General features: G+C 41.3%; 1 protein-coding gene across 1 annotated transcript; it reads right to left on the bottom strand.

Moving 5' to 3' along the window:
* Positions 1 to 5,469: 5,469 nt before the first annotated feature.
* Positions 5,470 to 24,118, bottom strand: LOC137327444 (MORC family CW-type zinc finger protein 3-like). Its single transcript, XM_067993273.1, has 6 exons — positions 23,585 to 24,118; positions 18,633 to 18,880; positions 16,516 to 16,561; positions 15,925 to 16,044; positions 13,177 to 13,394; positions 5,470 to 8,176 (listed from the first exon to the last, which is right to left on the bottom strand). The coding sequence occupies exons 1-6, from the start codon at positions 24,008 to 24,010 to the stop codon at positions 7,435 to 7,437; spliced, it is 1,800 nt and encodes a 599-aa protein (XP_067849374.1). The 5' UTR covers positions 24,011 to 24,118; the 3' UTR covers positions 5,470 to 7,434.
* Between the last annotated feature and the right edge of the window lie 402 nt (positions 24,119 to 24,520).

Raw genomic sequence — 24,520 nt, 5'->3', positions numbered from 1 at the left:
ATACAGGTCGATGTAGTTTTTCAATAATCTTACACCTTGCAGTGATTATATGACACAAAAAGAACTTATCCTGTTAGGATTATATTTGGAACAAACTGGTTACAATATAACGAATGTTTTTAAAATGGGGATGGACTTTTCAAAAAAAAATGTGTTCATGCTCACAAATGTGTACAAATCCGTCTACATGCACAACACAAACCCATTGCATATTGTTATAACCAATATGAAATATTACAAGCTTGTTGCCCACACCTTTGCATCTTTTTTACTTTGTGTACACAAATTATGATCATTATAATGAAGGACCCAGGGCAGTTGATCATTTTTCAAGTTTTAACTTTAATTCTGTAAGTTTAATGGTTAGGTAAACCAACTGTGGACACTGATGGCAAAACACCTATTTCTATGGGAACTGCAGTCCACTTGCTAACATTGGAGAAATGTGTGTTCACGTAATCTGTGTGTAGTTTGCCCACAGGCAGTGGAAGAAAATTAAATGTTGGCACTGTAAGGGGCAAGCCCTACCTGCTTTACAAAGAAAAAAATTGTGTAAGGGATGGTGTAGGACACTGTAATGTACTGGCCCACTAGGATACCAGGAGAAATCCAACTGACACAAATGTTCTTCTTGTTTGAGATTAATTTCCTGAGCCACAGTATGGTCCTAGAGCTAGAATAACATTTTTTGTGATTTTACTAACGGTTTTAAAAGTGTAATTCACTGAGAAGGTGTTAGAAAGTGTTCTGAATTAATCCACCTCAATAAAGCTGAATTGAAAAAAAATTGAAATTGTGCAGAATTATTAGTGTAAAAAGAAAATGGCTGATTGAGTTCTTCGATGAAGTAACGGAGAGGGTTGATAAGGGTAATGCAGTTGATATTGTGTATATGGACTTTCAAAAGTCATTTGATAATGTACCACTTAATAGACTTGTTAGCAAAATTAAAGCCCACGGGATTAAAGGGACAGTGGCAGTATGGAGGGACAAAAAGCAGAGAGTAGAGGTGACTGGTTGTTTTTCAGACTGGAGGGAAGCATACAGTGGTGTTCCCCAGGGGTCAGTATTAGGACCACTGCTCTTTTTGATGTATGTTAATGACCTGGACTTGGGTATAGAGGGTATAATTTCAAAGATTGCAGATGACACGAAACTTGGAAATGTAGTAAACAACGTGGAGGATAGTAACGGACTTCAGGAGGACATAGACTGGTGAAATGGGCAGACACATGGTAGATGAAATTTAACACAGAGAAGTGTGAAGTGATGCATTGTGGTAGGAAGAATGAGGAGAGGCAATATAAACAAAATGGTACAATTTTAAAGGGGGTGCAGGAACAGAGAGACCTGGGGGTGTATGTACACAAATCTTTGAAGGTGGCAGGATGCCCACAACCCGAGAACAATTACATTTTGAAAAGCTGCCTTAAACTGGATATCAGTTTAGTTGCCCTTTTCTGCATTGTCCCTAGTGCCTGGCTTTCCTTGCTGTTGTACAGTGACCAGAATTGTACACAATACTATAGGTGTGGCTGTACCAATGCCTTGTACAGACTCATTGTAGTCTCCTGGGATCTGTGCTCTACCCCTGTGGCTTGACATCTCAAGATCCAGTTAACTTTCCTTACTGCTGCTGCACACTGCACTGTTGGATTCAGTGATGCATCCATCAATACTGCCCGATCCCTCTCCTGTGTTGTGGCCTGTAGCCTAGAGACATTTAGTTTATATTCCCACTGCTTACGTATTTTCCCTAATCTCATTACCTCGCATGTGTCCACATTAATTGCTTTTTGCCAGTCATCTTTCTACCTTCCCCACCTATCCAGATCCCTTAGTATTAGCTTTGCCTTTTCCCTATTATTTGAAAGCCATCTCCAATTTTATGTAAACTGCAAACTTAGACAGCATTGTTTCTGTCCCCAGCTCCAAATTATTCATAGACACTGTAAACGACAATGGCCCAGTGCTGATCCCAGTGGCACCGTGCTAGTAACCCTTGCCATGTCCATGCAGCTCCATTTGCAATCACCCTCGGTTTAGCCAATTTGCAGTGCACTTTGGAAGCTTCCTGCCCACCTATCTTGTGGACTAATTGCTTTTGTAGCACAGTATCAAAAGTCTTTGCCAAAATTTCAATATATCACATCAACAAAACTTCCATTGCTATAATTTCCTCGTAGAACTCCAGTAAGTTTGTTTGGTCAGACTTACTTCTTGCTAGTCCCCTCTTACCATGCCACACCTAAGTGTTTCATTATCCCCTCTTTCAGGATGCCTTCTAATACTTTAACCACAACAGACAACTATGTGTGTCCCTTTCTAAAGATTAGAGCTGTATTAGCTACATTAGCTATATTGTTCAATCCCTGATTGTGACTCCTTTTTAACGATTCCCTAAAGATAGTGGTAAGGACCTGCTGGGTGGACTAGCCACGTTCTTGTCCGTAAGCACAGTGAAGAGGAATTCATTTAGTATATTTGCTACTCCTTGCACCATCAATGTCATGTTACCATATGTAACTACCAATGGCCCACTATTTCATTTCTCACCTGTTTGCTGTTAAGATATTGATAGAAGTATTTAACATTTATTTTAATATTCCCTGCCACCTTAACCATTTTTCTTTTTTTTTCCTTTCTTGATCAGTTTCTTAACCTCTTTGCCTAGTTTTTATAATCATCTTGGTGCTATGCACTATCCGTAGCTTCACATTTTAGGAACAACCTTTTTTTTGCCCTATTCCCCCGTTGCTTCCATTGTTGTCCATATTAGTCTTTTCTTTCAGTTACCCTTCTTCCCTATGAGTATGTAACTGTTCTGTATTGATGTATTTCATTGGAATAAGTTCAGTATCAATGAAATGTGCTCTTCTTTGTGCCTTGCAGTTGTCATTCATCACCCTTCATTGCCTGAGTGCTAGAAGCTGTGTTTATTTGCATAGGCTAACTGACCATGGTAGGGAGGTAAATTAGGATAAATAACCAACACTGAATATTCAGCGATTGTGGCTTGTTGGTAAATATATACACTTAACACCGCATTAACTGTCAAAGGTGCCCGACAGTCCAAATATAGAGCCAGTCATTTTCAATGTACTCTCATTCTTCTTGATTTTCTTTTGTTGTGAAGACAGCTGGAGTCATTTCCTCAGTAGGGTGAGCTTCAAGTTTCCATGGCAACTGGGAGTGGATTTCAAAAGATATTCTAAGCTTTTTTTTAATATCCAGCCCCCATTTCACCACCAGGCCAGATTTTCCTTTTTCATTTTAAGAAAAAAAAATTGAATACAAGGTCTCGAGGCTCCCAATGTGTCAGCAGAAAAATGCACCATCCAGTCCACTTCGCAGCCACAGACCACAGTTCAATCTCCTGTCTGTGCTGCAGTGGCCGATCTCGACCAGGACAGTAGTTTGGTTGATACCGTTGGCCTCAGTGCAATGGGGTTAGCTAGTGGAAAAATTAGCCACGGTTCTTGCTCCTGATCACTTTCCAGTGATCCCTGGAAAGTGCATGTGTTTGGTCATTGGGTGAGGACAGGATTGGGCTCAGCTGTGATATCTCCCCATGGTTAAATAACCTACCAACAGTTTCCATCTAGGTACATATGAGGTATGGTCAGTTGGGGCAGTGTATCAGAGGGTGACTGCTACCGATGGAACCATATCTCAGCATGGCTCTCACTGCCAGAATTGAAAAGCGCTGCAGTAACTATTTTTTTGCAGTCAGAAAGTCCGTACCCTCTATACAAATCCCCTGAGCTTAAGCCTATGAATGTAATATTAAAGAAGTCTAAATGTAACAACTTCCATACCAGGAAATTCATTGTTTCATTACAAGGCAAGACAAAAGATAAATCTTTTTGGAATTCAACATGTCACAATACAAAATGGAAAAGAGCATGAACCTTGTGCAGTCAACTTATTGTGCTTATTTTAAAAAAATTAAATACTGCATCAAATCTAATCCACTGATTTATTTCTGAAAACCTTTAAAACCTGACCTCATCTCCTCATAATTCATTTTGCACTAATGAGGTGGAAACAGTTGAATGTCTTTTTTATTATTATTGCTCATTCACAAGTGCCTTTTGGAATAATTTTAACATTTTGATTGCTTTGAAATTAAATAGCCTGCAGAACATCCCCCTGGGGGATACGATATGCTACTTCCAATGAGATTGCTGCTGCATGAAGGATTTTATAATTAACCTAATTATTTTTCTTGCAAAATTTCATTTGGGTTACAGCAAAAAAAAATTGTAATTTTTAAATTCAGTTGGGTAGTACATAAATTGAAAATAATGTCCTAGCTGAAGGCTTTTCATTTGTTTAAACATAGAAAAACCTCTAAAACATTAAAGAGTCAATATTATTCTTCTCTTAACTCCTTGCGCTGTTTCCCATTGATGTATGTAATTGGTGTCACTACATGCTCTAATTTATTTTGCAGTGTCAGTATGTGACAAGTAAGATTTTCACTGATAGCACATACATCTGTCCATGCACAAAATCAATGCACACAACTTACTTCGCTCTAATGAATGCATTAACTAAACAACATAAACTGGCACTTTCCCCACCATGTAATTTTCCTGGTCAATTTAATTCCTAAATTGTGGACAGAAAGATTGCTTAACCATGTCTCAAGAAAGGAGAATACCTCTGTCTGTAGCACTATACCACACCAGAGAGACTAGCAAAGCTATAGCTTCCTAGACTTTGTGTTGCTCGTGTCATTAAGTTGCCTGTTCTTAGAGTTAGTTTCACTTACCCGCATGTTCTATCTAACAACTGTAGTGACTGTATTGAAAATGAGCTGTTAAAATGTGTGAAATATTGGATGTGTTGGTCCTGTGCAGCCAGTGGTGGAGGAAATAATGGTGGTATTGTTAGTGTTTCTAGTGCTCCTTTGTTGACTGGTGTATCTTCTGATATGTCAGAATTTGAACAAGCGGACTGTGTATTGTTTTTGTTACAATCTTTTTCCTCCCCTTTGTCTCTTCTCAAGGCGTTAACTCCTTGCTGAAGTACAGTTCCACAGAAGCCACTGGTCCTTCCTTAAAGTGGCCATTAATCATGTCAGCCTTGAGTGACTGGCAGCAGGCTACTCGACTACAGGGGCATCACTCAATGGCTACATATGTGCAGTTTCAGCAGGGTTCACTAGGTGGTGATTAGGTGTGGGAAACCCATTCCTAACCCTGGTGCACTGAGGCTCCTACTGCCACTACAGTTGAGGTCAGTTAACTCAGCACAAAAGGGGGATCAAAACTGGGTCTTTACTGGCCTGTATGACTCAGCAACGCACTAGATATACTCACCAGCCATCAGGGAACCTTCCCAATGAACACAATAATATATGGCTGTATTACAGAAATCTGCAACCCGATAACTTCCTGATAATCTTCCAAATGCACAAAATAAACATAGAGTTGGACCTGTGAAACTTCAACTGTCAAAATATTTTAATTAACCTTTGACATGTTTTATTTATCCTAGCATAAAAATACATAATAGACATGTTTTTATAAAATCATCGTAAGAAAAAGTGCTCCAAAATACTTAAATTTAACGTAATCCACGTATGTAATGCACAGAGAAATTTGATAAATATTTACTTGTACTCATGTTAAATTCCTGTAGTTTGTATTTTTTGTTATTTATTCTTCTTGCAAATTTTGTGCTAATGAAGGATGTTAGTGCTGGGAAATGGAGCGTTTTTCCATTCCAAGCAACCAGTACGAACCGCAAGCACTCCCAGCTCAGGTGTGGCACAGTTAGATACAGAGTAGAGCGCCATCTGATTTGCCCCAACTATGTGCTCTGGGCTCAACCTTGAAAGAACACCCACTATTGCAGCAATGTGACATCTATTTCCCACAACAACCGTTCTGTGGCCTCTCTGATTTAAATTGTCAGTTAGTACCAAATTAGGGGCAGTTTTGTTCTGCAGTTCCATGCCCATGAGTAACTGGATTGAGAATGCCCTAAGTCATTTCATACAGGATCCTCATAGGTAATAGACAAAGGAGACTTACAGTCTTCAGCCTAGGCTGAATTGGCACTCAAGTCCCAGAGATATCTTTGCACCGTCCAGTCCTATGCTTGTACTTCATAAGACATTTTTCACCTCAATTCTAATCTACCTTTTCCTGGTATCAAAACCTACATACGTTGCTTAAGTGTAAACAAATGGGGCTCACAATTTTGTCCTTCATCTCCAGAAGTGTAACAAGGAAGTTCCTTTGCTTAAATTCTTGTGTTAGGAATTTAACCAACAAAAAACATCTGTGAATTTTTAGGAATCTTTGAATATTGTTACTTTTTGCTCATGTACAATGGGAGTTTATTACAGACTTACAAAAATCAATTAAATGATGCAAAAGGAACTTCTTCGGGGCATGGTTATAAATAATAAAAGTAAAATGTTTCCTTACTCCACACCATGCAAAAGCCTGCAGACCGGTTAAGTCTCACTCATTCAGAATGACACTCACTCAAGGCTACACATTGTAACCCGTTTTGATGTGGTTCACTGCTAAAAAGTAAAAACAGCTCCATTTAATTTAATTTGCAATCTGTATTCTTAAACCTCACTCCTAACATTTCCTCTGCGTAAAGTTTAACTGAGTTCTGTGTCATTTCTCACACCAGCCACTTGGCTGGGTCAAACTTTTGAGTTCAAAAACCAAAAATATCAATGAATGACCTTCCAGTTTATCCAGAATGACAAAATGTGGCAAGTTATCCTTTAACAAGGTATCAATAAGACACATTAAGAATCAGCACTCGCCAATTATTTACACATTAAAACATGACAGCAACCCAATATTGCAAGTAGGAACAAGCTGAAACAAAATTCCTCTCCCCGTTAAACTGGAGTAGTCAGGCATTATCTCCTTTTTTAGCCCAGATTTCAAAAGCTAGAATTAGTGCTATTTTCAAATCAGAAGTATTTTTAGGAAATTAACACAAATTAGTGCCATATGTGGAGAAAACAGCCCGCACTCCTGGATAAAGAGGTGGGGTGATCATTCTGATTTCTTTCTGGAACTCAAATTACAAATAACACTGTGTGAAAGATCTTCCTTTGTTATGCTAACCAGCCACACTTTGGACTAGCTCATCAAAGCATCTCTTTACGCTAGAAGATTTCTGCTCTTCATTATTTAATCTATAATTGTAAATGCATTCTTCATATACTTGGTTATGATTTTGTTATAAATAATGATTAGTGGAAATCTTCCTCCTCTATCCTCATCTTACCAAAACTGGAAGTTAGTCCTTTTTATTTTTAAAAAAATTAAATAAATAAAAATACTATCCTGTTTTTGACATATTTAAAAAGGACCAATATTAGTAATTAGTATATGAAAACTCAGCAGGCAACACAGAAACTCCTCAAACATCCACAAATCCTTTTGTTTGCTAACAGATTTCATCTGGAGTGGCTGCATTGTTGCTAATTAGTTCAAAGTCAGACTGTGTCCAATTATGACAAAGATCTTTCTTAATATTCTTCTGAGTAAGTTCTAAAAGCTGTTTCTCCAAATCTTGTATTCTTCTCAACAAAGTGTCATTTTGCGTTTTATAACTGTCCCTTTCTTTAGTTGTTAGTTTTAACAATGTTTTCAGGATTTCCAGTTGACTGTTGTCTGGTGTGGCCAACTTGTCCAATGGTGGGGAGTGGAGATCATTGTGTTTAAAAGAGGGCTTTAAGAGTGGCTGTGTTTGTTCCTGTTGGAACAGGCAGCCGGCGTGAGGGTCTCGTTCATCATCAAAATCAGTTGGGTCTTCTTTTACTATTTTTATACAGAACGGTAGCACCTTGGGCTCTGCATTAAATGGTTGCTGAAAAGGCCCACTAGGAAAGCTTTCATCATCATGAACAAAACCTGCACTGGAACGATCCTCAACTTCAGATTTCACCCTTGACAAGTCAATATCCACTTCAAGTCTTTCCTGCTTGTGCTTTTCTTGAGGGACCATTCTCTCATGTTCTTCCATGCACCCTACACCCGATGAATTGGTCATTTTGATTTCTCCTTGTCCATTTGAGACTCCTGTTGTGGCCACCGCACGAGTAGATAGAACCTGGGCGGCATCGTCCACCTTTAGTCCTTTCAAACTCTGATTTTTGGGCTTTGAGAGGAGATTTGGATTCATGTTGCTGGAAGCATAAAATAAAGATAATTTCACCCAAGTACTCAATATAAATTAACTTCACCAATAGTTGTGACTTTTAAACCTGTTACACAAGTTTAATAGTTTATACTTTCCATAACTGATCACTGGAAGTTTTTGTGATGCTTTTACCACCATACAAGCGTGAGCTTGGCTCAGTTGGTAGCACTCTCACCTCGGAGTCAGAAAGTTGTGGATTCAAGCCCCATTCCAGGACTTCAGCACATAACCTAGTCTGACAGCTGCAGGGCATTCTGGAGGGGGAGGGTGAACAGCCAGTAGTCGTGGTCCATATTGGTACCAACGACATAGGTAAAAAAAGGGATGAGGTCCTGCAAGGTGAATTTAAGGAGTTAGGAGATAAATTAAAAAGCAGGACTTCAAAGGTAGTGATCTCAGGATTACTACCGGTGCCACGTGCTAGTGAGTATAGGAACAGGAGAATAGACAGGATGAATGCGTGGCTGCAGGGATGGTGTAGGAGGGAGGGATTTAGATTCCTGGGACATTGGGACCGGTTCTGGGGAAAGTGGGACCTGGACAAGCGGGACGGGTTACACCTGAGCAGGACCGGGACCAATGTCCTCGCGGGGGTGTTTGCTAGTGCTGTTGGGGAAGGTTTAAACTAGAGTGGCAGGGGGATGGGAACCTGAGCGGGGAGTCAGAAGGGAATAAAGTTGAGAGCAGCAAGAGAGGGGAAGACCCAGGGGAAATCTACAATACAAATAGTACAAACAGTTATTCAAGAACAAGTGAAAGGGAAAAGCGTAGAGCAGCGGAAAGAAAGTGTACTTTAGGCACGACAGATAAAATAAAAACTAGAAGGCGTAAGGCGATTAACTCAGCATCAAAGCTGTGGCAGGGGGTTGGGAACCTGAGCAGGGAGACAGAGGAAAGCGTGTCAGGAAGGGACAGAAGGTATGGAGTAAAAGGTAAAGTGTTAAAAAAGGAAAAAGCAGGAACTAAGTGTCACAAAACATATTTGAAAGTTCTTTATCTGAATGCACGTAGCATTCGTAACAAAATGGACGAGTTAACGGCACAAATAACTACGTATGGGTATGATCTTGTGGCCATTACAGAAACATGGCTGCAGGGTGACAACGACTGGGAATTAAATATGCCAGGGTATTTAACAATCAGGAAGGACAGGCAGGAAGGAAGGGGAGGTGGGGTGGCTATGTTAATAAAGGAAGGAATCACTGTAATACAGAGAAATGATATTGGGACAAAGGATCAGGATAATGAAACAGTTTGGGTAGAAATAAGGAATAATAAGGGGAAAAAAACACTAGTGGGCGTAGTATATAGGCCTCCTAATAGTTGCAACTCTGCTGGAAGAAGTATTAATCAGGAAATAGTCGGGGCATGTAATAAGGGAACAGCTATAATTATGGGGGATTTTAACTATCATATTAACTGGACAAATCAAATTGGGCAGGGCAGCCTTGAGGAAGAGTTTATTGAGTGTATTAGGGATGGATTTCTTGAGCAGTGTGTAACTGATCCTACAAGGGGGCAAGCAACCTTGGATCTGGTCCTGTGTAATGAGCCAGGATTAATTAATAATGTCCTAGTTAAGGATCCCCTTGGAATGAGTGACCATAACATGGTTACATTCCATATCCAATTAGAGAGTGAGAAGGTTGGTTCTCAAACAAGCGTACTGAGCTTGAATAAAGGAGACTATGATGGTATGAGAGCGGAATTGATTAAAGTGGACTGGGAAAATAGATTAAAGGGTAAGACAGTACATGAGCAGTGGTGTTCATTCAAGGAGTTATTTTACAACTTTCAAAAAATATATATTCCACTGAGGAAAAAAGGGTGTAAAAGAAATGACAGCCATCCTTGGCTAAGTAAAGAAATTAAGGATAGTATCCGACTAAAAACAAGGACATATAAGGTAGCCAAACTTAGTGGGAGGATAGAAGATTGGGAAGTCTTCAAAAGACAGCAAACAGTAACTAAAGGATTGATTAAGAAAGGGAAGATAGATTATGAAAATAAATTAGCAAAAAATATAAAAACAGGTAGCAAGAGTTTCTACAGTTATATAAAAAGAAAAGGGGTGGCGAAGGCAAACGTAGGTCCCTTAGAGGATGAGACCGGGAAATTAATGGTGGGAAACATGGACATGGCAAAAATGCTGAACAAATATTTTGTTTCAGTCTTTACGGTAGAGGACACTAAGAATATCCCAACACTGGACAAACAGGGGACTCCAGGGGGGGGGGGAGGAGCTAAATACGATTAAAATCACTAAGGAATTGGTACTTAGTAAATTAATGGGACTCAAGGCGGATAAATCCCCTGGACCTGATGGCTTACATCCTAGGGTCTTGAGGGAAGTGGCAGTAGGGATTGTGGATGCTTTGGTAATAATTTTCCAAAATTCTCTGGACTCGGCAAAGGTCCCGGCAGATTGGAAAACTGCTAATGTAACACCCTTATTTAAAAAGGGTAGTAGGCAGAAGGCTGGAAATTATAGACCAGTTAGTCTAACATCTGTGGTGGGTAAAATTTTGGAGTCTATTATTAAGGAGACAGTAGCAGAACATTTGGATAAACATAATTTAATAGGACAAAGTCAGCATGGCTTTACGAAGGGGAAGTCATGTCTGACAAATTTGCTTGAGTTCTTTGAGGACATAATGTACAGGGTGGATAAAGGGGAACCAGTGGACATAGTGTATTTAGACGTCCAGAAAGCATTCGACAAGGTGCCACATAAAAGATTATTGCTCAAGATAAAGAATCACTGGATTGGGGGGTAATATTCTGGCATGGGTGGAGGATTGGTTTTCTAACAGGAAGCAGAGAGTTGGGATAAATGGTTCATTCTCGGACTGGCAACCAGTAGCCAGTGGTGTTCCGCAGGGGTCAGTGCTGGATCCCCAACTCTTTACAATCTATATTAACGATTTGGAGGAGGGGACCGAGTGTAACATATCAAAGTTTGCAGATGATACAAAGATGGGAGGGAAAGTAGAGAGTGAGGAGGATATAAAAAACCTACAAGGGGATATAGACAGGCTGGGTGAGTGGGCGGAGATTTGGCAGATGCAATACAATATTGGAAAATGTGAGGTTATGCATTTTGGCAGGAAAAATCAGACAGCAGGTTATTATCTTAATGGCAAGAAACTGGAAAGTACTGCAGTACAAAGGGATCTGGGGGTCCTAGTGCAAGAAAATCAAAAAGTTAGTATACAGGTGCAGCAGGTGATCAAGAAGGCCAACGGAATGTTGGCTTTTATTGCTAGGGGGATAGAATATAAAAACAGGGAGGTATTGCTGCAGTTATATAAGGTATTGGTGAGACCGCACCTGGAATACTGCATACAGTTTTGGTGTCCATACTTAAGAAAAGACATACTTGCTCTCGAGGCAGTACAAAGAAGGTTCACTCGATTAATCCCGGGGATGAGGGGGCGGACATATGAGGAGAGGTTGAGTAGATTGGGACTCTACTCATTGGAGTTCAGAAGATTGAGAGGCGATCTTATTGAAACATATAAGATTGTGAAGGGGCTTGATCGGGTGGATGCGGTAAGGATGTTCCCAAGGATGGGTGAAACTAGAACTAGGGGGCATAATCTTAGAATAAAGGGCTGCTCTTTCAAAACTGAGATGAGGAGAAACTTCTTCACTCAGAGGGTGGTAGGTCTGTGAATTTGTTGCCCCAGGAATCTGTGGAAACTACATCATTAAATAAATTTAAAACAGAAATAGACAGTTTTCTAGAAGTAAAGGGAATTAGGGGTTACGGGAAGCGAGCAGGAAATTGGACATGAATTTAGATTTGAGGTTAGGATCAGATCAGCCATGATCTTATTGAATGGCGGAGCAGGCTCGAGGGGCAGATTGGCCTACTCCTGCTCCTATTTCTTATGTTCTTATGACACTTCAGTGAAGTGCTGAAGGAATGTTGAATGGTCAGATTCATCCTTTGGGTGAGATATTAGACAAGGCCCTATCTGCCTATTGAGGTGGATATTAAAGATCTCATGGCACTATTCAAGGGAGATCTTCTGGTGTCCTGGCCAACATTTTCCTTCGACCAACACCATCAAAAACAGATTAACTGCTTATTCATCTCAATGCTGTTTGTGGGACCATGCTGTGTTTGAAATGGCTGCCACATTTGCCTACATTTAAACAGCGACTTCACTATAATGTGTTTCAGGCTGCTCCTGAGAAAGATGATAAGGCATTATGTAAACAAAGGTTCTCTCACTTGCAGACGGATACCAATGTATCAATAACAATGTCAACAGCTCCCACAGCAGCCTAATAAGTAATGATGAAGTAATGATCATGATGCCATGCTACATTGTTACTCATCCGGCTACATTTACCCAGTCTTTCATCATAGCTTAGTCCCTTAGTGCCAGGTATCATCCTGGTGAATTCTTGGTGTGTCTTGAGTTAGTACATCTCAGCAGTAGCAATTGGGGTGCTGCAACAGACCTCAGCTAGCTAGGTTTCCCACTCCTGATCACCCATCTGTGACCCTGTTGGAGTGTGTGTGTGTATGTGTATGTCTGCTTCAGCTGTCTAGGCCCTAAGCTCTGGAATTCCCTCCCTAAACCTCTCTGCCTCTCTCTCTCCTCCTTTAAGACACTCCTTAAAACCTACCTCTGGGACCAAGCTTTTGGTCACCTGTCCTAATATCTCCTTATGTGGCTCAGTGTCACATTTTGTCTGATAACACTCCTGTAAAGCGCCTTGGGACGTTCGCTATATAAAAGCAACTCGTTGTTGTTGTTAAGTATCTATCTTCCTTTTAAATGCTGCAATTGATTCTGTGTCCATGACCTTCTGAGGCAATGCATTCCAGATTCTCACAACCCTTTGTGTGAAGAATCTTTTTCTGGACTCACTTTTAATTGACTTAACATTAATTGCATTGCGATGATATGAATAAGTTGCAGGTGCAGCGAGATACATCCTTTATCTACTAAACTGTAGATAATGTCTAACCTGGTAGGAGCCCTCTCAGAGGATACCAGATGATTTGGGCTGGCTTTCCCCCGCCCTGTGAATGCTGAGTTTGAAGCACCTGGTGCCGCTGTAGTTGGGTTGTTGCCCGTGACTGGCGCAATCTCCTTCCTGGTGACTGCCCATTTTGCAATCGATGGAGTTGACGCCACTTCAGGTTGAGTAGGACTTGGCTGACCAAACAATGTAATATGAAATGTCTGAGACAGAAAGAAAAACACAAGTGACATATTACAGTCAGGTTATTTACCTGAAGTCACTGGAGGTCAAAATACATATCAATCTGTTTGAAAATTCAAGATTTCAGGATTATCTGCTTCTCACTTACAAATACATGCATCAATTTTCCAATTTCGTTCTCTCCTCTCCTAAAGGCACTGACTAAAGCAAGTGGGGAGGGGGCAAATGGTTCCACAGGTACTGGCAGTCCTCTGGTACGTCACCCAAGTGGCCATTTTTCATGTATTAACCCAGAGAGTGACCGTCGGAAAACTATTTGACTCGGGGAAATGTGAGCCTTAGCCTGTCTTTACCTGATGTCCATTAAGGGTCGTTGGACAGAGATCAGGACCATGGCTTATTTACCCCACCCAGCCCAGGGGTACTGTGGCCAATTGTGGTAGGAATTGAGCTTAGGATCTTTCTGGTCTGTATGGTGCGGGTCCACACTAGGTAGAGCGTTTACTGATTGAAAGAAAGAACAAACTTGCATTTATATAGCATCTTTCACGACCTCACAATGTCCTAATGCAATTTACATGCAATGAAATTCTTTTGAAGTGTAGACATTCTTGTAATGAAGGAAACGCGGCACCCAAATTGCACACAGCAAGATCTCACAAATAGCAATTGTATCAGTGACCCAATCATGTTTTTTATAGTTGCTGGTTGAGGAATAAATATCGGCCAGGACACCAGGAGAACTTCCCTACTCTTCTTTGAATAGTGTCATAGGATCTTTTATGTCCACCTGAGAGGGCAGATGGTTTAATGTCTCATCCAAAAGATGGCATCTCCAATAGTGCAGCACTCCCTCAGTACCAGCCTAGATTATGTGCTGAAGTTTCTGGAGTGGGGCTTGAACCCATGACCTTCTGACCTAGAGGTGAGAGTGCCACCACTGAGCCAAGGCTGACACCTAAATGAGTCATTGGAAACCTCACAACATGGGGTCCTGTACCTCCTAGAAGCACGTACATCACTTTGCTTGTACTGCTTATACTGTACAAATTTCAAGGGGCAGAAAAAAGAAAATGATTGTGTCTGACAAAGAGCCGCTAGTGTTCAGCCTCTCGAGTCCTGGGAAAACGGCACCAAATGTGGGTCTCTGCTGACATCAGCACTACAGAGGTTGTGTAATTTGCATTCAGGAGTACTGCTGTCAGCTTGAGAACCATAATCCATAGTACTCCATTATGGTAAAAAGTGCCGTAAAATATTATTAATGATATTATGCAGTGTAATCCACAGCACACCATTTTATTGAGTTAGAATGGTGACAACAAAGTGCTAGTCATTTTTTTAATCTATTATCAGCATGGTGACGTCACGCCATGACTTCATAATGCCCATACTCCGCCCATGCATGCTGGCCAAAATGTCAGTCAGTCAGCCTGTGCACACAAGGATTGCTGATCTCCCACAGTGCAGCCAGTTCACAGGAATGGGGAGGGGGGATGGTTGTGGTTCAGTGAGCTCATTTTCCCAAAGCCCAAATTGCAATGAAAAGGCAGCTCCTGTGGCAATATGAAGCAGTTCCTTCTCCACAGTGCAGTCATCAGATACAGTACAGGATCTTCCTGGTCTGGCTCCAAAAGACTACTAGCTGAGGTTGTCCAATGCGAGATTTAATTACGCACACTTCTGGATGGCTATATGCAGTTTTGTGGGCTGACTCCCGAAGCAGGTGAGGAGTGGTGTTCACAGGGAACACTAGTTGGGAAATCGTGGGGATTGCAGCCTGCAATTTCTTATCCAGCTCTTCTCGCCAGGAGACAGTGTGACAAGGCAATTGCAGATCTGAAACTTGCTTTTGCAGTTGACTGTTATCTGGACACAAGATACCAACAATATCACTGACACACATTTTCATAACATTACCCTCAGAGTGAAGCTCTTTTGCGTGGTCAATTTTCCATGTAGCTTGATGGAAAGGTTGAGTCACGGCCTCGGTTTGTCTTGTAAATTTACTCAAAAGCCTCTATTTTTCAAGCTGACTTTTCAACATCTTTACTTTTAAGGAACGAACTTCAGAAAGGTTTCACTTTACTTCTCCACTCCACAATGCATGAACCAATTAGAAAGAAGAAATTTTAAGGTTATTAAGTCTGACACCTTACAATCCATTATCAAGTTAGAAGCTGATAGTTAGGAAGGTAACATTATCTTTGATCCACAGGTTTTGTTCCTCTCAATGCTGCTGCCTGCTCACCACGATGCCTGCTGCTTCCCTTCAGAAAACGCTAGCCGTGCTCCCGAATTCCGGATCCCAGACCCGGTTCTGCTCCTGTCCCGCTCCCATAAAATGTCGCTTCCCGCTCCCGAAATACAGCATGCGTGAGTGCAGCACGTTTGAATTAGGCTATTTGGAGAGCCAAACCTACCGAGGCCTCATCCAAAAGTCAAAGAGCCATACTTGGAACACTTGAGCTACAGTACAGCTGCAAAGGGCCTGTTGGCCACCATCAAATTAAATGTGCAAATACTAAGTTTACTGTGGGAATGTCTTACCTGTGCACCAAGCTTCTGTCTCACAGTCTCCTGTTCCTTTTGAAGTGCTTCTGTTTCCTGCTTAATCTGTTTTAAAAGCTCTTGAAGAGCTGTAATTTGATAAGCTTCCTGTGAGGTAGGCTGGTGAAAGAAAATAAATTTCAATTCATCTACAGTCTCTCCGCGGACGATTCCTTTCTTGACTTTATTTTACCTTTCTCTTTTGAAGCACCATCGTCACCTTTGAGAAATTTGTAATTAAAAAGGAGAGTGGGGGGGGTTCTGTTGGGAGATAAGTCACAATCCAGTATCTTCACCAGGCTTATTTAGCATATTGATGGTACCATAGTTTGGGGGCGGGGGGGGGGGGGGAAATCACTATTAAGGCAGTAAGCATTAATATTGTTCAACACCCTTTTTTATTTGCTTTCAGAAGGAGTAAAAATGCCAGTTTATGGGTAGATTTGAGAAATAAAACATCACTTCCCTATTTTAGGATCATTTGAAATAACTACTATAGCCTGTCTTTTAAAGTCCTATCTTGGCCTGCTGTTATGCAATGATACTATACTTTAAAAAAGGTAAATACAGGAAGATTTTTTGTAAACTTACCTGTTTTGTTTGCTGTAAAATATTCTTGTGATAATCATTTGGTTCTCTGAGAGGAAAAAAACAAAATGAATTACTGTCCTATTAAGTCACTGAGGGGGGAGAATCCTTAGATTACAGAATGCAGCTTTTAAGTGCTACAGGCAGCGTGCCAATACTGGAGGCAAGCTTTAGCCAGTTAGATGAAAGGACAGGGAAGGATTCCGGACTGATGCTCTCCCCCTACCCTGCGTTCACCCCTCCCTCCAAAAAAACAATAAAGCAAGATGTTAGTTATCATCAACGGAAGGCTGTACAGGAGCATGGATTGTTGGTGTAATAACACACAGCACCACAGATCACTGGGGCGTGAATTCATATGGGACAAGTTCCTGCCCATCAAGGAAGTGAGACTCTCCTCCAAATGGAAGAAGGGATAAACTGTAAGGAAAGTCAACCCACACAGCCCAGCTGAAATGTTAAAACTTAAAACAAATTTTGAGGTTAACACCTTTAAATGGCCAACTATTAAAGAAGTCGAGAGATCTCCTCCAGCCCTACGTCTCTGCGCACATTCTCCAGTCACCCAATACCAGCTTATTTCCCAGTCACTACTCCTTTCATTCCACCACCAGTGGTCATTCCTTCAACCACCTTGTCCTCTCCCTCTGGAACTCCCTCCCTTAACATCTCCACCTAGCCCTCTCCCTCTGGAACTCCCTCCCTTAACATCTCCACCTTGCCCTCTCCCTCTGAAACTCCCTCCCTTAACATCTCCACCTTGCCACCTCCTTCCTTGCTTTCAAAAACCTGATGAGGACCTTTCTCTTTGACCATGTTTTTCCCTCCTCCTGACCCTCTTCCCTTACTCCTTCCCCCGTCGGTGTCCATTCACTAACCATCGACCTGTAAAGCACTCTAAGACATCTCTGTACATAATGAACGTTACAGAACTGCAAGCTGTTGTTGAAGTTCTTGTTTATAAAGTAGTCATTCTTTTAGTAAAATTCTTCAGTACACTTGCCAGTTGACAATAAGTAAAGCTCATGAATATGTCTTTTTATTAGAATGTCTGTCTCTGTATCTTGTGATGTACAGTTATCACATTAGATGTCTGGGAGAAGTGCCTCTGATGGCTCAGTTGGTAAATGTATCGACCGGTGTGGTACTGAGCCATGTAAGCCACAGAGGCCCCAGATTAAATTTTCACTCCTGACTGGTACCCATTAACTCCTGTGTGTATATGTTGGTTGAGAACATGATTTGGCTTGGTTGTGATTTAAGCCCCTGCCCTCCACCTTCCCAATGGTTGAACATCCTGCCTAAGTTCATACACAAAAGGATGGCCTCTTGTGTAAGGTACCAGCATACTGCTAACACCCATAGTAATTATATCCCAGATGAGTTAGCACTTTGAAGGGACCAGGAGAGAAAGAGAAGAAAAATGGGCAAAACGTTCACCAAAATTAAAATGCAAAATCAGAATTTATGTATTAGTGTCAATTCTTTTGTTGAACCACATACACCAGGATGAGAAGCTATAGGAAAACAAGAGGCATTGAAACAGTCCCCATAACAGTCTCATTTAGACAGGTTAGCAAAGCAGTGTCTATTCTTGCACAGCATGTGACTGTGCCTTTCTCTCACTTTATTCTCAAAGCATCACAATAAAAACATTCTTGTGCATTGATTCGTGCGCTGCATTTTAATTTGTTGATTTTCTCCTGCCCAGCAAGTCAATCTCCCTGTTTCTCTCTGCTGATAATTTCATGACACAAGATACTTCATTTCTGTTTTTCCTCCCTTCGGTTCTCCTTTCCCTACTTATCAGTGGTTTACTGTAGATTTTTTTTTTGGCTGTTTGTTCAATCATCGTTAGTTGGTTTCCTAACTGTTCGATAAGATTTCAAACAATTGGCCATGTTCAGGTAACAGTGATTTGTTGCTTTTTTTATAAATATAATTGAACCACTCAGGCAGGTCTGACATGCACTTGCTTGACAACAAGACCTTTAATTAGATTGATCGAGTTATTGGGCAATTCTATAAGTAAGGCGGGCAACAAAATAACTCCAAATGACCATTTAAGGATCTCAATGCCCCCACTGAAATAGTGCCATTGTGGTATCTCTTTTACTGACCTTTGGCAGTTGGAGCTAGCTGGTGTGGGTACAGCTTTGAGTGGTGAATGCGACTCCATTCTGGTGTTTTGTGGGTTGCTGGGTGCCGTGGTGGTAGATCGGGCATCTGATGCCACAGCTGCACTGGCTGGGACAGGCCTTGCCTCATTGCCAGACACAACCCAAAGAGTAGGACCTGCATTAGGAGAAGACGAGGGCAGCACCACTGGCGAGTAACTCGTATGTCCTGACAACTTAGCCTGAAACTTCTGTGAAAAGAAAAAAAACACAATCAATCACGAAAAAATAGAAAAACAATCAATCTAATCTAAAGTAATGGCAAAAGAACCAGAGGGGAGATGAGAAGAATTTTTTTTATGCAGCGAGTTGTTATGATCTCAAATGCACTGCCTGAAAGGGTGGTGGAAGTGGATTCAATAGTAACTTTCAAAAGGGAATTGGATATACACTTAAAAAGGAAAAATTTGCAGGGCTACAAGGAAAGATCAGGGGAATGGGACTAATTGGGTAGCTGTGTCAAAGAGCCAAATGGCCTCCTTCTGTGCTGTATGATTCAAATTTCTCAAAATTAAATTTGTCTATCAAAGCATCCACCAAACTGCCAATAATTTTAACAGATTAAACTGGATTGTGACATGTTTCAGGCACTCAACTGTTTCTGATTTTAATTTTAAATTTATATACAGTATTGATTTCTGTTATAGCTGCGGCCTATTACTACCTAATAACTGTAAGCAATTACTGTACATCAGGGTACAGAGAGATAATGTACCATGCAATCTAATGGTTTTATTCAGTGATGCTTCAAAAACAAAACTAATTAGTATCATTTCACTCCCAGCATTAAGGAAGGATTGACACCATTACAGGAAAGGGCCCAGAAGAACCAGAATCATATTCCTCACAATGGCATTACATCTTTGTGATGTGAATCACACCAACATGTCACACATTTACAAACTGTAGGCAAAAATCTTAACATGCAATTTCACAAGGGTGATAATAGCCTATTAAATCTCGTAAAGCCAATTGCAATGCCACAATAACTCTCCTATTTCCAAGTCATTTTTTCCTGTCTTTTGCTCTTGTGTTTTAACCAGTGAAGCCCTCAACTCATTAGTATAAGTCTCCATTCTGCCCACTGACTTCCAGAGGCAGTAATCCCTGTTTCTCACGGACACCGATAGTTTACATGACATTGAACTTCTGAACGGTGCAGCTGATGAGTTGGCTAAAGAGAGGGGTCATCGACTCATTAGGGAACATTTACTTCCTGGAATGGCCAGATCCCAAAAATGTCCTGTTGACTCACAGGGGGAGGTGCAGTGCAAACTAACAATGTTTTTTCCTCTTTGATACCTTTCTGTACAGCAGATAATAAAAGGATGCATTTGCTGGTGAGAAAAATTTTAACGAACCTCTCTCTGTTGCTTCTAAAAGCTCTACAACAAAGCTTTCAGTCTCCTTCTTTGGCTCAGCATCCATTTTTTGATTACGCCTCTGTGAAGTGCCTTGGGACATTTTTCTACATTAAAAAGTGCTATAGAATTGTGAGTTTATGTTGTTTTCTGAACACACAACACATTGACACCATTCGTGTCAGAAAATATTGCATCAGTTGCATGTGACTTTGCAACAAATTGACAGCTCTTTAGGATATCTTTCTGCTGCAGTTGTAGGGGGTGGGAGCGGTTCGAATCGCTCCCACTCCCTTGGTTCTAGACCTTGGACTTATTTGGGGGTTGTGACAAAAGTGCAGCAGACAACTGGTTTTGGTGCAAGAAACTTTGATCTTTATTCAAGAGAGGAAATACAACACAACAATCTTAACACTCTAATAAAATGGGGAATACTTCGGTACACACGAGGGAAATTACAGTAGAAAGATACCTCACCCCTCCCAATCCCACTTTACTAGCTAAGTTGGGCTCTAAAGGACCAGAGATAATGCTCACCAAACGAATCCTTGACAGTTGAGCTGGTTCGCGATTTCGGGGTTCGCTGTATGTGTTGGTTGGTGTCTGCCGTACCCCGGACGCGGTAGAGGACTTCAACTGGTCAGTCTTCGCGAGTCCGCTGATACGGTAGGGTGCGTCTTGGATCTATCGGGTGAGTACCCACTTTTCTTCGTAAAATTATAGGATTTAGAGTCTTTTGAGTAGAAAACTCACCCAGGGGTAAGTCAGGAATAGATTGTAGAGTGGAAACTTTGCGGATCTTCGGTTTTCTCCCGAGTTGGTTTTCTTTGGTCGCGGTGGCTCGATATTACCCAGTTGGTTGGTGGTAATATTCGGTTGGTTGTTTCGTAAGGCCCTTGTTGCCGCGAGGTGTCCGATGGTCACTGGGGCTGTTGCTCTGGTTTCTTCTTGTGTGTCAGCCTGCTTCTAGAGCTGCTGACCTTCTCTGTTGAACTTCTTTCGGTTGCCCCCTCGCCTTGTTGAACTGTTGTCTCCCAAGCTGTCGAACTCCTGGCTGAACTGAACTTCTTGAGAAAATGGACCTTCATTTATACTAATTGAAGCCTCCTTATCTGCGCGCCAAATCTGACCCGGTTTATTGAAAGATTTTGGCTGGCTCGTTAAGAGTAACTTGTTTATGAAATGTGTGAAGTGGCTTCGGGATAGTTTCATGAGTTGTTGAGCTCTTGCTTGATTGTAGTCATTGTGCTCAGGTTTCGAGTTTCCTGACTGGGCCTGAGATTTCTATGGAGTGGGCTGATTGGATTTGTTTTATGTATGTTTTGGATGGGTCCTGTAATTTGGATGGGGACTGCTCTTCCGTGGGTCTATTGTCTAAATGTAAATGTCTGGTAGGGGCTGAGTGAGGTCACACAGTTCCCCAGACAGTTTGATTAACTCCAATACTCAAACTGTCTATTACAGAGGTTGATCCCAACTCTTGTTGCAGCCTTTTTTTCCTTTACAAGCCCAAACATGCCTTTTTAAAATACCAAATATTGGTTTTGACCTTGAATCACCCTCTGTTAGGCCCAATATTTCATCACCCTGAAATGGTTAGAAAAGAGTCCAAAGTCCTTTTCTTTAGGGTTTTTCTCCGAGTTTTGGGGGATCTGTGAATTTTGAGAATCTTACATAGTTTTGTATCAGTCAGTTCATAATTCTGACTGATACAATCTGTTGAAAGTGAATAAACAGAAAATCTGTATTGTCACTAGTTTTATTGGTACTAATTTATTACAGGAAAAGTCACAGTAAATCCAGTGAGATTTAATTTTATACAATACACTTATTTAATGGTTTAACGTCTCATCTGAAAGATGGCATCTCCAATAGCGAAGCACTCTTTCAGTCCTGCACTGAGGTGTCAACCTAGATTAAGCGCTCAAATCTTTGGCTTGAACCCACAATGCTGGGAGTTTACATATGGGAATAGATTTCTGCTCATTATAATCAATGGGTGGAAAACCTACATTTGAAGTGACCTTTGCTTTCCTATTGAGCCAAACACGCAGTAACTGCTAGTACACTGAGCAGTACCAGTACATATGGAGTCTACAACAGAGAGAAGTAAGGACCTCATTGTCACAATATTTTCTATTATTTTCCCCTGATGGTGCTGATTGATGCTGGGATATGTTCCAAGGGTGCAATCATTTCTCCATTCCCTCTTGAAATGTTAGTAAGGACATGAGTGTTAGCAGGTTGTTCCACCATGGGGGGCATCACAGGCAGCTATCCTCACTCAAAGTCCACACATGCACTTTCCAGTGGGAAAGAAAGAAGGAAGGAAGGAAGGAAGGAAGGAATAGAATGGAAGAAAAAAAGTGAACTTGCATTCTTATAGCACCTTATCACATCCTCAGGACGTCCCAAAACACTTCACAACCAATGGATTACTTTTGAGGTGCAGTCACTGCGGTTATGTAGGCAAACAAGGCAGCCAATGTGTGCAGAGCAAGATCCCACTAAACTGTAAATCAATGAATGGCCAGATAATGGCTCTGCTATTGCTCTCCCTAGCACCTGAGGAAAGCTCTTTTCCCAGCACAACAGAGAGCAAAAGGGACAGAGGCCCATGATGTCAGGTGATAAAGGTTCTCTGTTCAACCTTCTGGGCTTGCTACATTTACCTAGATATTGGACGGGAAAAGGTACACACTGATTCGTAGGGGACCAGAGATCTGCTTATGAGAGGGGCCAGTGACACTGAATGCAAGGAATATATCCAGCATTAAAACCTCAATACTTATCTTTTTCCTGTTTGGGATTCCTGTGAAATAAGCTGTTCCCTGACAGAGAAGATAGGGCAGACAACCCACTCGTGAGCCTCTGTTTGTTCTACTCTTGAATTAGCCATTAGAAGCCACCTCCAAGAATAGCCCAGAGTGGATTCGCCCTCTCCTGCCACCAAATTCTTCCCTTCCTCACCACCACCTCTCCCTAAAGACCCAACTACAACCAGCAGTTTGCACCCTACAATTCCACAGCACAGTGCTTCAGTGCACAGTTCCACCATACCATGACGAGACTTTTGCTATGCAATGTAAAGGAGGTAAAACTCATGATATCTAGCACAGCTAACACAAAAAGCAAAATATTGCAGATGCTGGAAACCTGAAACAAAAACAGAAAATGATGGAAGCACTCAGCAGGTCAGGCATCATCTGTGGACAGAGAAACAGACAAGTTAGTGTTTCAGGTTCTGATGAAGGGTTCACACCTGAAACGTTAACTTGTCTGTTGTCTCCACAGATGCTGACAAGCTTTCATTTAATGCGGTGTAAAAGCCCTACAGCACATATATTTTCACACATTAAGAATTGCTTTATAAAAAATATCTGGTCTGCAACCAGGATACGTAGGATTTTTCATTCAAGAATAAGAAAAACCCTACAGATGAGACATAACGGAATGTTTTCATGAGTTAAAATGCCATCTGATGGTATTGCCCACCTCCTCATAACACGATAGTTAACAGCTAGTCTTACTCACCCAGGCTTGGTTAACACCAGGACTTTCATCACAAAAGGTTTCAAAGCTGATGTTGTTGCGACTGCGAAAACTTCTCAGCCACCCATTTGAAGCCTTAAAATCCTTGATGCCCAGCTCCTTGGCAAAGTGCAGCGCTGCTTTCTGGATGATAGGCCCATTGACCGGTATACCCTGAGACTGGACATGCTGAAACCACCGACACATTATCAGGTTGAGGTAACCGTGCTCCATACGGACACATAGCCTTTTACGAGCAGTATCTCTGTTGCCTTCATAGGCTTCAAGTATTTCTGCTTTTCTCTTCAGGATGGTCTGCACCTGGGTTTTCCCTATGTTGAACAGCTCAGCCAGCTGCCTCTGGCTTTTGCCTTCACTTTGAAGAATAAGCTCCACTTTCTGCTTCATTGAAAGCTCGTTCCTTGCCATTATTAATAAGGGCAAAGGTTATCAGCAGTGCGCAGCAACAAAAAAAAAATTCCAGCTTACTCTGCTTCACACAAACCAGCCAGCTGCAGACTGCTGCTGAGGCTAGTGCAGTCGCCTATATTTGTCAAGGGCATTTACTTAGCCGCAGTTTATTGGCTGTTTAAAATCATGTGACCCATGCAACATTTTATGCATTTTGATGAATTGAGGCCTAGTGTAACATGATCCAGAAACAGGCTAAGAATGCTCCGTTGCCATGGTATCCAAGTTGAAGCACTCAGAGTACTTTTATTGAGGAATTAAGAGCCATAATTACCCTTAAGGCATCAGTAGGATTTTTTTGTTGATAAAGGGAGGACAAAGCTTGTTCTGCCTTCAGTGTTACCTTCTATTTTTTTAAAAATAAAAACTCCTTAAATGAGGCCAGCCTTGGGAAAAGAGGCTCTGGCAGATTTACAGGAGAAACAGGAAATAATTTCAAATGTGGCCCTCTTTTAGATGCAATTTCAC

Source organism: Heptranchias perlo, chromosome 11, assembly GCF_035084215.1.
Source record: "Heptranchias perlo isolate sHepPer1 chromosome 11, sHepPer1.hap1, whole genome shotgun sequence".
Taxonomy (NCBI): Eukaryota; Metazoa; Chordata; class Chondrichthyes; order Hexanchiformes; family Hexanchidae; genus Heptranchias; species Heptranchias perlo.
The sequence above is the reverse complement of the archived record's forward strand: the minus strand, read 5'-3'. Positions and strand labels throughout refer to the sequence as shown.